Source organism: Lithobates pipiens, unplaced genomic scaffold (genome assembly GCF_037356315.1).
Source record: "Lithobates pipiens isolate NorthernLeopardFrog02 unplaced genomic scaffold, aLitPip1_a1.2 Scaffold_28, whole genome shotgun sequence".
Lineage (NCBI taxonomy): Eukaryota > Metazoa > Chordata > Amphibia > Anura > Ranidae > Lithobates > Lithobates pipiens.
The window spans coordinates 147,121,660-147,138,813 of record NW_027507789.1 but is presented as its reverse complement, the minus strand read 5'-3'; the positions used below and the strand labels follow the sequence as shown (position 1 = coordinate 147,138,813).

Genomic DNA, 17,154 nt, shown 5'->3' with positions numbered 1-17,154 from the left:
TAGTAATGGGGACAGGATTAGCTGCTTAGAGCCCACAGGCAATTCTGGTGACTAGTCCTTTCTGCCTGCAATGTTTTTTTAGCACAGTTTCTATGGTTCTGGTCAACTTTAAAGGCTTTAAGAGCTCATAAAAAACACCACGGTCTGTGCACATATACAAAGATCACAATGTATTGGTGCCAACTACTGCCATCTAATGTTACAAGGTAGACAAAACTCATACTGTGTGCTGGGACAGGAGAAAAGGTAATAACGCGACAAGATTTTAGGCAAGTTTTAAATAGAAAATTTAATTTTGAAAACAAAGTTGACACAAAGTAGTTTGCCATTCCAGACAGTCTTCTCCAGAGTTAAAACATTGGGAACATGACTTTCCCTTTCCAGCTGCTGTTGGTGTGGGGGGATTGCAATGCAGTAAAATCTCCATTGTGTGCCAACAGAGGAGTTCCGAGTCAGCAAAAGACCCCTTTTTCATTAAAGTCTCATGTAAGTGTTCCTATAAATCACTGCTTAGCCTTCTTCACAATAGTCCCCACAGCAGAAATGACCGTTGTTCTTGATCCACTTGCACTGGTGGTTACCGTGACGACAGAAGGCAGGGTGGCAGTTGTGGTGAGGATTGTTGGCTGTGCAATAGTAGTCATCGGTATAGCGGAGTCCCATTTGCTTTTCCTTTTCTGTGCATCTGATAAATGTGTATTAACAAATGTGTGCATTTGTTAATTAGTAACTAAGTTACTGAGCAGAAAACAAATTCCAAATCATCATTAAACATGGACATTTCTAAGTATGGTCTACTAGACGTAACTATTCAGGAGATAAAAGCTCCAATATACCAACAATAATGAAAATTAAAAGCTCTTGCTTCTACTTCTAGAGGCACAAACATTTTTTGGATACTAACCTGCTGTGGCGGTAGTTGTGGTGCTGGTTGTCCCAGTTGGTGCGCTGGTAGTTGTACCCTTCTTTGTACCAGTTACAAACTCAATCTGAAAAAGTCAAACATATCAACTTTGTCTGCAAAATGTTCTCAGCTGTGGCGAAAATAATTTTTAAATATATGCCAAATATAAAAGCAGCAAAAGCTTTCAAATTCTATAAAATACATAGCTAGCCAAGAAGACCCAAATCCATGTCATCAACACCAAAAGACCTTGCAGCAGTGGTGGCCAATATGCCTGATTAAGGGGGCCTTGGGTGCGGCCCAACATCAAAGAGCCACACAATTTTTACTGAATAGAATGCCATAGAAAGCTGCCAGAAATGCCAACCGGAGATGGTCAGAGACTGAAGCATGATACAATAAATGGTCAGATTGCAGACAACATATAGGAGATGACCGGAGACTGAACATGCTACAAGAATTACTGGAGACAGAACACGTTTCAGGAGACATTAATAATGGAAGCACATTACTGCTAGAGATCAAAGCTATTACAACCCCTATACAAATCGGAGCTTCTACATGTGCTCATACAGCCTCCATAAAATGTATTTGTACTACAAATGATATTCCTCTCAGCAACAAGATTGCATTATAAAAGATAAGAGTGGAAACAAATACAATAAAGAGAAAAGTGAGGGACAGATTAGAAAATATAAGAAGGTGTAAAAGAAGTATTCCAGACCATTCAACTACTAGAAGCCAGTCTAAGCATATTTTCCCCCTCTGGCTTGCAAAACCACCAAAACACAATAAAGCTTGCAGGGAACCCAAAGGCTGCACAATAGGTGAAAAGGGGGTGCAGGTTGAGCACCAGGGCCTTAGAGGTTGTGATGATTGTACATAATAAAACATAAGTAGCGCTAAATATGAAAATCACAATATAGGCGACATATAGTGCTGATGAATTAAATGAATAGTGAACATTCAAAAAAAAATAAAAAAAAATAAAAAAAGCCTCTAAACATAAATAAATATATAAAAAAAATGGATAAACAGAAGAAAAAAAAAATTATGGAAGGAACAAATGATGAATGGATAAGAAAATAAATGAAAAAACTAGTCCATTTGGGTAATGAGTTCCAGAGGATAGCTGCCTTCGCAATTAAAACTGCCGGCAAGCTAAAAAGAAGCAAACACCCGTGTACAGGGGTCACATGTGGCGTGATGGCATCAGCGGTGGGAGGGTGGCGCTATGCGCTGACGCCATCACGCCACATGTGACCCCTGTACACGGGTGTTTGCTTCTTTTTAGCTTGCTGGCTGTTTTAAATTTGTACTTGTAACATTGCAGGTTTTACCGCTTGTGTTCCCCCTTTCTAATAAGCATTAAAGGCTCCTTTTAAACTTTATTTCACGATCCAAGTCCCTATTTTCTTCTTTACACTTGGGGCTTTGGGTCCGAGTGTATAGCCCTAGATTGAGTGCCTGTTTGGTTCTAGCAAGTGCTGCTGAGCGGGTCCCGTCCACAATACGAAGAGTCTGGAGATGTTGGAGATCTATCAGTCTCCGCAGAGGGCTTAATCTGCTTGCGCTTACGACCTCGCCCTTGAGGGGGTCCATCAATTTGGGTAAGGTTTCCCAGTCACAGAGTGGGATTCTCACTTCAGACTGGGATCACTTGTCCCTCTCCTTGTTTTTTTTTCTCTTTTCCTCCCTTCCGGTGAAGGTGAATATCCCCTGGAACTCATTACCCCAATGGACCAATTTTTTTATATATTTTCTTATCCATTTGTCCCTTCTATAATTTTTTTTTGAATGTTCACTATTCATTTTATTCATCAGCACTATATGTTACCTAAATTGTGATTTTCATATTTAGCGCAACTTATGTTTTATTATTTTATTCACACCATAGAGATAATTGATGGTTTTTGTTGCTGCTTTTTTCTTACTTTTTTGAACTGTAGCACGGTATTTGTTTTTTTAACATAATTTTGTTTATGATGATTGTACATAACCTACCCAAGCTTGGGAAAATGCTTGATGGGAAGATTAGAGACGATTAGCGCCAGAAACTAGGTCATATTTAAGCTTCTGTCTACCACAATTCTAGGACAGGAAGGGAGGAGACATAAAAAGCTAACAGAGGTTGTAACCCTTCCCTATGCTGCCCAAAACAGGAAAAAGTTGGCTGGAGGTGCCCTTCATGACATTTCTGATGCTGCTCATCTTCACTCACCTTTGTTCGTTCCTTTTTTGCTTTCTCAAGCTTATCCATTTCAACCTTCTGGGCTTTTGCTATGAGAGGAACAAGAGAAAAGAAAATAATGATACCCCTTTGCCATCTCAGCTCAAGCGGTATGTGTACTATTAAGGAAAATTAATGCAAAGAAACAAGAAAAACACAGGTTTTACTTCAGTTGTACACAATTTATAAAGCCACAGCCAACACAATATGTCAACTGTGTCAGCGACATGCCTTGAGGCAATTCAGTTCGCGCTGTGCGCTATACAAATATTTCACTCACTCACTCACAGTACTTCCAAAGACACAAAGGAAATGATTTACTCAAACTGGAGTGTGCAAAATCTGGTGTAGCTCTGCATAGAAACCAGGTTTTTCTGTTAAATCCTAAAAGAGAAGTATGTCTTTCAAAAGAGGAAAAATAAATTATACTCACTTGGATATAGCATCGGTCCGATGCTGCATCTGTCCCACGCTGGCACTGCAGTGAGAACAGAGTGATCAAACACCGCTGATCATTCAGTTCTTCCCCTCTGCTCTCAGCAGAGAACCATGACCATCAATCTCCAGCTCTCTGCTCATCAGCGCACACTGGAGTGCTGGGCTGTGGAGGGGACGGGAGGAGCTGACTCAGACGCTCAGTGGATTGCTAATATTTTGAGCCAGGTGCCAATCTAGGCTTCTGGGTGCATCCCAACCATATGGTCGGGATTTTTACAGAGCCTGGAATGGCTTTGTGACATCAGCCGACAGTGGGCTTCAGCCCGCTGATGGCTTAAAATGTATCACAAATGCATAACTGCACTCCTGTGATCCATAGGAGAAGTACAGCCAAAATAACCAGAAGTTAAAAGCGGATTGGCTACCATGCACAGCTGCACCAGTTTTAGTAATTCTCCCCCAAAATGTCCATTGTTAAACAATCTAACCACTGAAGGGTAGGCTTACAACAGGGATAGGCAACCTGGGGCCCTCCAGCTGTTGTGGAACTACATTTCTCATGAGGCATTGCAAGGCAGGCAGTTACAATTATTCCCAGAGGCATGATGGGACTTGTAGTTCTGCAACAGCCGGAGGGCCCCAGGTTGCGTACTACTGGCTTACAACCTTGTTCATGTTTTTACCAACGTATAAAAGTCTCCACTGGGAGGCGGCGGCAGAGGAGATTCCCAATCGTTGATGGGGGAATTGTGATTTTCAAAACTCCTGTATTATATAGACTTGTGTGATAAGCTGTACAATACAAGTGGCTTGAGAAAAGGACATGATTACTTGAAATGTTGCTGTACTGGTTTTTAATTTAATGGGCAATACATTTTGGCTCATAGATCTGTAACCATAAATTTTAAAGCGTATGGGCAGAATCATATGTTTTGATGCTGTCCACCTCTGTGTACACACACTATATTATATATACACATACACACACACACACTCTACAAAAGTTTGTATATGTGCCTCTCACTTTTTAAGTTACCAAAAGTAATGGGACAATTGGCTGCTCAGTTGTTCAGTGGCCAGGTGTGTGTTATTCCCTCATTATCCTATTTACAAGGAGCAGATACAAGGTCCAGAGTTTATTTCAAGTGTGCTATTTGCATTTGGAATCTGTTGCGGTCAACTCTTAATATGAGATCCAAAGAGCTGTCACTATCAGTGAAGAAAGCCATCATTAGGCTGAAAAAACAAAAACAAACCCATCAGAGAGATAGCAAAAACATTAGATGTGGCCAAATCAACTGTTTGGAACATCCTTAAAAAGAAAGAATGTATTGGTGAGCTCAGCAACACCTAAAGACCCGGAAGACCACGGAAAACAACTGTGGTGGATGACCGAAGGATTATTTCTCTGGTGAAGAAAACACCCTTCACAACAGTTGGCCAGATCAAGAACACCCTCCAGGAGGTAGGTGTATGTGTGTCAAAGTCAACAATCAAGAGAAGACTTCCCAAGAGTGAATACAGAGGGTTCACCACAAGATGCAAACCCTTGGTGAGCCTCAAAAACAGGAAGGCCAGATTAGAGTTTGCCAAACAACGTCTAAAAAAGCCTTCACAGTTTTGGAACAACATCCTATGGACAGATGAGATCAAGATCAACTTGTACAAGAGTGATGGGAAGAGAAGAGTATGGAGAAGGAAAGGAACTGCTCGTGATCCAAAGCATACCACCTCATCAGTGAAGCATGGTGGTGGTAGTGTCATGGGCATGTATGGCTGCCAATGGAACTGGTTCTCCTGTATTTATTGATGCGACCGCTGACAAAAGCAGCAGGATGAATTCTGAAGTGTTTCGGGCAATATTATCTGCTCATATTCAGCAAAATGCTTCAGTGTGTGTGTGTGGTTATAGTCTATATCATAATATATCTATCATCATTATCAAGTAAAAAGAGACATACCAAGAGCTTCATAATAAGAATCTTCTGACCATCCATGTGGATCAAACATATCCTGTAAATAATAAACACTAAACTGAGCATTAAAACATAAAAGACAACCAATATCAAAGCATGTAACAGATGACCTATTAAATATAGATCATTAGATGGCTCATTCATATAAGGCTTTCAGTAATGGTTATGAACATGTGTAGTAAATTCTGGTCTTCTCAGAAAGCATATGGATTCACCTCTACTGACAAGCACAGTAATAAATAGATAGATATAGATATATATATTCCTATATGCACTGGATACATAAATACATTCCTCTTTTTTGACGAATACTTCATAAATTTACTCAAAAGGGAACAAATAGGACAGGTGCCCAAAGCAACTAAACATATCTGCTTTCAGATTATATACTGCATCAGAGATAAAATTAGCAGGAATCTGATTGCCGTTGCTAATAAGCAATTATTTTCTTTCTTATAGCTTAAAATTAGCGGTGATTATTTGTTTATTTACAAGAAGTATGGCCAAATCTTTTTTGGCTATACTTCTCAGAGCAGTATAGCCATGTGATTGAGCAGAGCAGAGAGCCGGTGACTGACAGTCACCGGCTCTCTGCAGTGTGAAGACTGAGAGCTGAGCAATCAGCCATCTGTGCTCGCTCAGTCCTCGGTCTTAGAGGCGTCGGGAGACAGCTGCAGCCATCTGGGTATCCTGCAATGATGGCAGGATACACAAGAATTTACACTTACCTTAGGATAATTGGTTCCAAGTTCATCAATAGAACAGAATTGAATAAGCTTTTCATAAATGCTGGGGAAGAAGAGAGAACTTTGTTAAAGCAAAGGCAACTGTATAGAACAGCCTAGAATAAATTTATATTATACTTCATAAAAACATGGCTTCTGTAGTCAGTTTGTCCAAAGTGGTATTTTAAGTACAGGTGGAGTCTGGAGGGACCAATTAGCTCCTGGATTCCTATATGCACTGGATACATCAAAAGGGAAATCGCTGTGCAATAATTCCCTATGAATCGCTGTGCAATAATTGCTACGAACTTACAGTCAAAAAGAGTAAAGCACATACTGGCAGGTTCACTTTACCATGTATATCTGTGTGACCAGATCAAGAAATTAGTCTCTAGGAAGGAAAAAAAAAAAAAAAGTGGGGTGCACAGAAAATGCATGGAGGCGGACCTTTTTAGAAGCAAGAATAAGAAAAAATGGCAAATCGGGTCTGGATTTTGCAATACCAGCTAATTTCTCATGATATATGGCTTGGTTTCCAACCTCACCTGGGGTTTCGGAACTCTTTCTTCTTCTGTATCATCTGATTCATATCGGTCCCTTCTTTTAGCTTTCTTTCATACAGTTTGTGAATTTTTTCCTAAGAAAAAAAAAAAAATCTATTATTTCAGAAAGATAACATTATTATGAAACTAATTTTTTTCCAAATACATGAAGTTCTAAATAGACTTGGCCCTTCTAATGCAAGCATTCCATTAGAATAGTATGGTGCGCACACACACACACACAATTTTGGAACGGTGCTTTTGTAGTGTCCATTTTGACATGTATGATAAAAAGTTCAACATGGCAGTCAAATCTCAGATAACACTTGAAATATGAGAATGTCTGTAATAAGAGACGTACCCGCAAAAAGATATTTCATCAACAGATCTATGTTCCTACAGACACGGGCTTGGAGAGATCCTCAAAATGCCTTCAGTAAACCTTACCTTCATTTTAATGGTAAACAGCCCTCCTAAGGCTAATGCCACAAGGGAAAATTCACCAGTTACAAGATCTCTGGAAAACACTTGTGCTACCTACTGTATGCGATGCTCCTCCGCTGAATTTGGCAGTTGAGTCACTTCCTCATTGCCGAAAAGGCTTCAAAATGGAAGTCGCCAGCAAAGGAGAGCTGCTTGCAAGCAGCAGAGCATTTCACTGCATGTACGTGGCGACCATATTTGCCTCAAGTGCCTAAACGCAGACATCATTCGATACCCACTATTACTGTTATTAGTCAAATAAGCCTCATCTGTGCCCTTCCCTGATTTAGCTTCATTGACTTTATCTGACTGGATTGCCAAGGTCGCCAAATGCCACAGCCCTTTCCAGTCATAATGCCTTTAACAGCTGCACAATTAATTGTTAAAAGATCCTGATCTCAATTCTATGGTGCTGCACATGTGATTCGTTATGTCACCAGCCATTGGATGGTTTGATAGTTTGGCTGAGAGTATAGCCAATGTGCAGTTAGCATTCCCGGGATGCAATTTTTTTTTTTAACTGTTTAAATCGATGGGTTTACTTCCACTTTAAGTCAGTTTAAAGCAACCTTGTCAAGTAAAAATATATTTATATATTATTAGAGTTTTTATAAACCACTTAAGGTCTGCCTCACGCTGACATACATCGGCAGAATGGCATGGCTGGGCACAATCACGTACCAGTATATGATTGTTTAAGTGCCCAGCCCGCAGTGCGCTCCCGACACGGTCCTGTGCTCCGTGACCGCGGGACCAGCGGACCCGATCGCTGCTGGTGTCCCGCGATCGGGTCACAGAGCTGAGGAACGTGGAGAGGTCTGTGTAAACAAACCTCTCCCCGTGTGGCCGTCACCGATCGTCTGTTCCCTTTTATAGGGAAGGACAATCAGTGACGTGACCAGCCAGGCCATGCCCCCTACAATAAAAAAAAAAAACATCACGTCATACATAACACCTGCACTGCCCCCTAGTGATTAACTCCTTCACTGCCAGTGTCATTTACCCAGGAATCAGTGCATTTAAATAGCACTGATTGCTGTATAAATGACAATGGTCCCAAAAATGTGTCAAAAATGTCTGACATAATGTTGCAGTCACAAAAAAAAAAAAAAAAATTATTCATAAAAATGCTACAAAACTATCCCCCATTTTGTAAACGCTATAACTTTTGCGCAAACCAATCAATAATCGCTAATTGCGATTTTTTTTTACCAAAAATATGTAGAACACGTATCGGCCTAAACTGAGGAAAAACATTTTTTTAAAATTTTTTTGGGTGATATTTATAGCAAAAAGTAAAAAATATTGCATTTTTTTCAAAAAATTGTCGCTCTATTTTTATTAATAGCGCAAAAAATAAAAACCGCAGAGGTGATCAAATAACACCAAAAGAAAGCTCTTTGGGGAAAGTGTGACGCAGTGCCGAATCGCAAAAGGTGCCTGGTCCTTTGGCTGCAAATTGGTCTGGGGCTTAAGTGGTTAAATTGTTGCTCCGTTTAACCCCTTAATTTACTCTAATCAGCCTTATTAACTCCTTATTCTCCTTTTCCGTTAATTAATTTTCCTGCTAATTTTTATAAAGTCTATTTTATAAAGTATTAAAACTTTTTACACATATTTCACATAAAGAAAAAGTGCAAAATGGGAAAAAAAATACAATAATTATTAGTAAACAAAAAAGTTGCGGTAGGTTTCGGTAATTGGCATTGGCAAGTTTTTTTTTTTTTTTTTTCAAAAGTAAAGGACCCTAATATAACTTAAATGCAAGGTGGATAGAAAAAAAAATAAAAATCAATAAGAAAAAAAAAAAGAAAATAAATATTATTAGATTTTTTTAATTTAAATCAGATTTCAATTTTTATCAGATTTTAATAAAATGCTTTTGGATTAAAAATCTATCTATAGATAGTTTTCTATTTAAGATACATTCATAATTTTACTTTATTCAGCATGAAATGGAACTCGATTATGTAGCATGAGGTTGTATATTCTGCAATATTTACATTTTTGATAAACTCATTCATTGAATCCAAGCTCTATAAAGCTGAGATAATATGCACTGCATTGATGCACTCACACAATATCACAGTAACCATGAGATAAACCAAAGTTCAGGAATATTCCTTTATCCCAGTGTTTTGCAAATCTATGTACACTACAAACTGTATGATTGAATCGGTTCTCGTTCAACATTTTTTATTTTATGTTAAAATAAATTACATGTACAGAATATAAGACAAATTATGTGATACCAGAAATAAAAAGTAGACATATTGAAGTACGGATGATACAAAGCAAAGAAGAATTTCAAGATATTCTCGTGGGAATGACAATAAATGGCCTTTATATATTTTAGAATTTGAAAACATTCTTATAGCTGAGTTTTAAACATTTTAATCCCAACAAAATATAAATATGTCTAAAAGAAAATATATGATTCTAAAGTTTTGACCATAACTTCTAAAGTATGTTTATAGTAAGTATTATATAGTAAGGGAAGAACATAAAAGGTATATAGGAGGGGAAGGGGAGGGAATAATTCTCCCGAGGAGGTTTTATATATCATCTAATGTTGTAATTCTATAAAAAATCTTAATCACCATAACAATAAAACTCGGTTGTCAATATTATCTGTCGTATAATATTTAATCCAGGGTTTCCATATGATTTCAAACTTTGTCATCTGGTTTTTATCTATAGCGTCCATTTTAGCATGGATGAAAGATTGATTCATTCTACGTTTGGTTGATTGAATCGGTTCTGATATCGCTGTTTTACTAACCTGACAGATTATTCTTCTAAATAGGAAACCTTCATTTTGTTTGCAAATATTAAATATTTTTAATACCAGTAAGAATAAATCCTTACATTTAAAGAGCACCTGTCATTTCAGATCCATCATGGCAGTGCCTGTTAGTGGGCATCCACTCACCTGCTGCCACCACACCCCTCACCTTGTTATGTCACTGCCCCATCACCAATCAAATCCACCATACTTAAAATTGTAATTTTTTTATTTTATTTATTTCTTTACACATTACTTTATTTTTCATTAGATTTCTTGAAATTTGATTGAAGCAAAGAGTATTATTTTATTGCCCTCTTGTTTGATATCCTAAAGTTCAAGGGTCTTTAAAGTAAAAAAGTTCTTCAGAATCGTGATCTTTATGCAAAAAAAAAGGGATTCTCATTTTATCCAGAATCGTGCAGCTCTACTAGCCACGGAGGCAGTATCATATGATCCTTCAGTGGCAGTTGGCAACACTTGGCAATAAAGTCAGGCTGTTGTAACCAAGTGAAACTAAAATCAGAGAGGAGCACAGGAGAACTTTTTTTTCTGGGTAATAAAGCCAACATCAGACATCGTGTGGTTTCTTCTATTAACCACTTCAGCCCCGGGGGGATTATGGTGTGGGGTTGTTTTTCAGGGGCTGGGCTTGTCCTCTTATTTCCAGTGAAGGGAACGCTTAAGACGTCAACATACCAAGACATTTTGGACAATTTCATGCTCCCAACTTTGTGGGAACAGTTTGGGGATGGCCCCTTCTTAAGGTATGCGGGTTCTGCTGCAGGGCATTGTTCTAAGGTACATATTCCACAATGAGCTAGTATGCAATGCATTCTAGCTCATTATGCCTTTGTCTTGCAGGCTTTTTTTTGGCTTTACAACCACTTCAACCCCTTCCCGCCGAGCGTATGCAGATATGCGGCCTTGGCTTTCGGGAGTTATTCCGGGATGATGCCCACAGCTACAGGCATCATATCCAGGTACTGTTTTTTTAGAGTGGGCGAACAGTTGTCCAGGAATAACAACTGATGTGGCTAAAAGCCACTCGATTGTTATCCCAGATGAGTGGGAGGGGACGTCCCCCCCCCTGCTGCTCTGACATGGGCCTCCTGTCCCACCGGGAGACCCGATCCACCACTTCCGGCGGCTAGGGACAGACTGGCATGAAGCCGGAAATGCCTTTGTTCCAGTCTCCTGATTGTTAACAAGCGACATCACAACGGCAATTTGAATACTTTGAAGTGCAAAGGAGGGATTGGAGGTTTTTTAGACCCCCGATCCCTCCATAAAGAGTACCTGTCACCACCTATTACTGTCACTAGGGATGTTTACAATAAAAGTGATCAATATTTTTTTCTTTTTTTTTAAACACAATTTAAATAATATAAAATTAAATAATAATAATTAAAATAAAAATATATTTTTTAAAGGGCTCCTGTACCAGCGAGATCGCTCAGCAAAGAAAAACGAATATGGAAGTCGTGCCCGCATATGCAAATGGTGTTCAAATCACACATGTAGGGTATCGCCGTGATCGTCAGAGCAAGAGCAAGAATCCTAGCATTAGCCCTTCTCTGTAACTCTAACCTGGTAACCGTAAAAAAAAAAATTAAAGCGTCGCCTATGGAGATTTTTTAGGTACCGTAGTTTGTCGCCATTCCACGATTGCATGCAATTATAAAGCGTGACAAGTTGGGCTTTTTTTTAAATTCAGTAAAGTGTCCTTTTTCCCCAAAAAGTTGCATTTAAAACATCGCTGTGCAAATACCGTGTGATATAAAATAATGCAACAATCGCAATTTTGCTCTTGAGAGTCTCTGCTAAAAAAAAAAATTATATATATATATATATATATATATATATATATATATATATATATATATATATATATATATATATATATATATATATATATATATATATATATATATATATATATATATATATATAATGTTTGGGGTTCCAAGTAATTTTCTAGCAAAAAAATTGAGATTTTAACTTGTAAACACCAAATAAGGCTTAGGCGTGAAAGGGTTAAGGCAGTTCTGAAGACAAAAAGGGGTCCAACCCAATAGTAGCAAGGTGTACCTAATAAAGTGGCCGGTGAGGGTGTATGGCTTTTGTACATTTGCCTGGAGTTCAGCTTTAAGCTGAAAAAAGGGTAGATAGGCATGTTTTATAGTACAGAAATGCAATGTCATCGTTGTATGTACTATACGTGAACACGTTTCATGAAATGAGGTATACGAGGAAGGGTATATACAGTATATAGCACACAGCCAGAATCCAGTGACAGCATATTTGGATGTGTGATATTCAGGGCAGGTTTGAGCATGCACAACTCTTAGGGCTAAGACAGATGGGCCGTCTCTGTCCTTGGTGGCCTCTCACACCTACATACTGCATTCCTCATAGACACACGTGGCCACTCAGGACCTTCCTCCCTTCAAATGTGGAATCCACAACACAGAGGAGATAGTCAATGTGTACATCTTTAGATGACATGGTGTTACACTGTCAGACATCTTTGTACTAAACATTGATTTACAGGCTGACAGGTATGCCCTTGCACTTTACCTGCAGGTGATTTGAACATCGGCCCGGGGGTTCAGGAGGGATTTTGATGTCATCTGGAGACATGTTCCGGACCCTTTCTGAGAAGGAGGCTAAATGTAAAGAGAAATAGAGAATATGATGAAGGGGGTGACAGCACTGCATATCAACACTACAGCACAGGCATTTGCCTAACAAGCACAGGTTATGAGAGAGTTAACACATGCGGGACAACAAACATGACATTTCCGTGCTGCCAAATCGCCGGATTATTTCTACTGTTTTGATGTGGAGGGGAGAGGGGGGAGCAGACACGTCACTACTTATTCTTACTGCCTTTGGCTCCTCTGATGGCCTTCGCACCCTCCACCCCCCTTTTCAATGCATGGGAACAATCACCCTCTGTGTGGCCGGCACCACCACTCAATGCTATAAATTAGCAGCTCCCATGTTACACATTGCACACTGCTTTCTGGTGTTACCGGAATAAATCAGTCCATCTGATCCGTATTTCATAAGACAAGGATCTGTGGGCCAGACACAGTAATCCAGGGCCAGACTTTGATTTAACGCTTTGTGCAGATAAAAAGGTGAATTCTGATTAGTTCCTGTGGGACACTGCACATTACTTTGCAACTCAAAAATCAAAAAATAAAACTTGATTACAGCTGGTCATACAAGGATCAAAATGTTGACCCATGTATGAACAGGTTAATTGTACCCAAGTCGATCAATTAACTTGAGTGCAACCAATCAACTGGAAGAAAAATACTCTCGATCAGGGTCACTGGCTATAGCCAGCAGTGCTGATCAGTGTGTTCTGATGGAGTGGAGTGGAAATCTCCCAGCTGTCAGAATACAATAGTTCAGCAGGGCGAGATTCCCCCGTTGAATGTGTGGATGGGGAAATTAAGTCATTTTGTTTCATTCAATCTGCTGGTCGAATGAAAAATTGACTCACATATGGCCAGCCTAAGGGTCAGCGCCTGCCAAAGTGAAAAGGAACTTAACCCTTTTCAATTGTACCAGAAATAGGATTACTGCACATTGAGGGCCCTTTCAGACATGCTGACCATACAGATCCACCTGTCAGTTTTTTTCAGCGGATCTGAACGGTCGCTCCATACAGCTCTGTGGAGCGGCGGATGTCAGTGGTGACATAGAGGAGAACAGAGATCTGAGCATGCGCTGGTTCAGCGGGGATCAACAGAGCGATCCCTGTTGAGCAAGCGGATGGCTGGATACAGATGCACAGGTGTGAAAGGGTTGTGAGATGCAAAATAAAAATGTCAGAATAGAACTTGGATATTTTAATAAAGGAAGAATATCATGTTGCATCCTAGTGTACAGTGATAGGCCCCTTTCACATGAAGGATCAATTCTTCAGGTGGACCCAATCAGACGGTTCATTCACTCCTGTGGACCAGCAGGTTTAAATCGGACTTGTGTCCATTCACACCTGCGTACCTCCAAGGCGCGCGTGCGCACACACACACACACACAAATTTAAAAAAGGGACAGAAGGGGAGCCGCCCTCCTCCGTCTAGGCAGATCGGATCAGAGGTAGTCAGGTGTAAACAGACAACAGAGTCCATTTATTCCCGGCCACCCATAGAGCAGAGCAGGCTCTATCTTCTCTGTGCGGACCGGTCATCCTCCTGCTCTGAATTGATCTGCAAGGGATAAGCAGAAAAATCCCCTGCTAATCAATATGTAGTCCGTGTTGTGTGAAAGGGGCTTTACTACGACTGTTACAACTAATTGCGGTGGTGAAGATGAGGCAAGCCAGCACCTGAGATGTGATCATGGAGACTGATCTCACCAGAGTGTCATGTGAAATATTTAATCTAACCCTTTGGTTACCAATCTATTTTCCCATCAAGGAGGTTTAGATTGCTCAGTGGAGATCGTGTTGATTTACCACTGCTGTAACGTTCATCATACATTCAGTCCTGTACACTTTAAGAAGGAGCATTCCCATCCACAAATAATAGAGCAGTGTCTAACTAGAGGACAAGGAAGTATAAGCAGCTGGGAAAAGTCATGGATTCATGGGCATAGAAAAGGGCATAGGGCACAGAGCAAAGCTGGCTTTTTCAGAGATCGCACCAAGGCCTGAACAAAGGCTCATGCACATCCCATAAAGCCAGGCATTAAGTCTTGGAAAAACTACAGAATTGACCGGGTATCCGAGCAATGAGCCGTATCATGGCCTACAACACACTAAGAGCAAACAAAAGCTCAAGGCACACGTGAAGGGTTCTCAGGCAGAGACTGCCTTTAAAAAGACATTAAAGCTTACGTTTTTTTTTTTTTTTTATTAAAATATTATACTTAGCTTCTCTGTGCAATTGTTTTTAACAGAGCAGCCAGGCTCCTCCTCTTTGGCAAGTGCACCCATGAAAAGCCACTTTCCATGGGGGCGCCTGTGTGAGCTCGCTCCCGAGCCGCTCTGTCTGAATCTACGGACACAGAGTGGATGGTCTGGCCCCCGTCCCCAGCTCAGCATTATTTTGACAGCAGTGGGAGCTATTGGCTCTGCAGTCTCAATCTGCCCAGGGAGGGGAGAGACAGTGGCACCCCCTCCCTGCGATGCATACTAGCACAATTATGCCATTTCCTTGCAGGCAGATATCTATCTATCTATCTATATCTATCTATATCTATCTATATCTATCTATATCTATCTATATCTATCTATATCTATATATATCTATATATATATATATATATATATATATATATATAGCACATGCACAGTCCCTCTGTAGCAGGATGACTGCACACTTGTGCAATGAACACAGCCACATCCTGGGTAGAAGATGCCGGCACCAACGAGGGACCTTGAATCAGTGGAGAAGTATTGCAAACTTTTGTTGCACTTTAAGGAAGTGTTAATACTGTATTCTGCTTACTGTATGTGGTTAATGTCTAATGACAACATTCAGAGTATAAATCAACTTTTATTTTAGTTTTATAAAGAGTAGAGAGGTGTTAGAACCATAGAATCATGCCATTTTTGTGTGTCCCACTGGGGAGATTTCACTTCACTTCCTCTCCTGCCAACACAACAGGAGATAAAAAAAATTCTCTCCACAGTGAAATTCCCAAGAAGAGGGTGACCGAAATGGGCATTTTTTTCTCACACTTTGCTGGCAACAACTTAAAAACTTTCTGTCTCTCTGACAATGATCACCCAGACAATTAAAGTAGTAAGACTAGGTTCACACCGATGCATCTGTGCTAGATGTCTTTTTCAGGCAGATTATTTTTGCATGCAGTTTTCATGCATTTTGTGTTTTTTTTTTTCTCTTTAATGCACACTGTATATAAAACTGGTTGCCAAGGAAGGGGTCAGGAAGCCAGCCACTGCATCCTTAAAGAGGAAGTAAACCCTAAGGGGTTTACTTCTCCTTTGTCTCCCTGCAAAGGTAAAGCATAATGGGCTACTATGCATCACATAGTAGCCCATTATGCGTCACTTACCTGACACAGGAGTCAGCGATGTCACCGCTTTCCCCTGTAGCACGAAGCGTCCATCTTCTTACGGGTATCGCTGCTCTGGTCACACTCACAGCGCCTGAGCAGCGATGACATCACTCTCGTGGCATGCTGCTAATGGCGATAGTGCACCTGCGCGCCGCTGTCTATGGTGCATGCGCCGTAGACAGCTGTGACTGTCTTTTAGTAAATATCTCCTAAACCGTGTAGGTTTAGGAAATATTTATTGGATCTACAGGTAAGCCTTAATCTAGGCTTACCTGCAGGTCAAAGTGGTTTGTAAGGGTTTACAACCACTTTAACCACCATTGAGTCAATGGCATGGGGTCTCCCCCAAATCCATACTAGACCCTTATCTGAACATGCAGCCCAGCAGGTCAGGAAAGGGAGGAAGGGAGGGGACGAGCACCCCAAAGCACCTTGCCCTAATATTGATGGGGACAAGGGCCTCCCCTCAACAACCCTGGGCTGTGGTTATCGGGGTCTGCTGGATTATCGGAATCTGGAAGTGCCCTTTGACAAGAGGGCCCTCAGATGCCCCCCCAATTGAATGGGTATTAGGTACATCGCACTCCTACCCATTCACCCTAAAAATCTGTGAAAAAAAACAAAAAAAAAAAAAACACAAGAGACATTTTTTGACAAGTCCTTTAACAAAAAAGATCCGAGCTGTCTTCTTATACCCTAGCTGTTATCTTCCTTGCCGTCGGTTACCCACTAAAAACAAAAAAGGCTACTCTTCTTTTAAGGCCGTCTTCCTCTGTTGTGTTGTCGCCTGCTGTCTGGCATCTCTTATATAACCATGGGGTATAGCCATCTGATGACATCACCCAGACAGCCCGCCCCTTGTGACGTCACGTCCGTGTTTAAACTGAAAAAAAACCATCAAAAATCGCATCAAACAAAATTCTGGTGCAATTCCTTTGATGTCTATTAGATGCAGGAAAAAAGTCCCTGACCTTTTCCAAAAACGCACCAGCCTCAAAACGCATAGATGTGAATGTAGACCATAGG

General features: G+C 40.3%; 1 protein-coding gene across 2 annotated transcripts in view; it reads right to left on the bottom strand.

The window, feature by feature from the left end:
* Window positions 1-263: 263 nt before the first annotated feature.
* The window catches only part of SAP30BP (SAP30 binding protein), an 86,943-nt gene continuing 70,052 nt past the window's right edge, over window positions 264-17,154 (bottom strand). For both annotated transcript variants that reach the window (XM_077459675.1, XM_077459674.1), the window contains 7 exons: window positions 12,664-12,752; window positions 6,819-6,910; window positions 6,277-6,337; window positions 5,534-5,585; window positions 3,126-3,184; window positions 905-989; window positions 264-685 (listed from right to left, as the gene is read on the bottom strand). In XM_077459675.1, coding sequence (XP_077315801.1) covers window positions 504-685; window positions 905-989; window positions 3,126-3,184; window positions 5,534-5,585; window positions 6,277-6,337; window positions 6,819-6,910; window positions 12,664-12,752 — 620 coding nt within the window. In that variant the 3' untranslated portion in view covers window positions 264-503. The remainder of the gene's footprint in view (window positions 686-904; window positions 990-3,125; window positions 3,185-5,533; window positions 5,586-6,276; window positions 6,338-6,818; window positions 6,911-12,663; window positions 12,753-17,154) is intronic.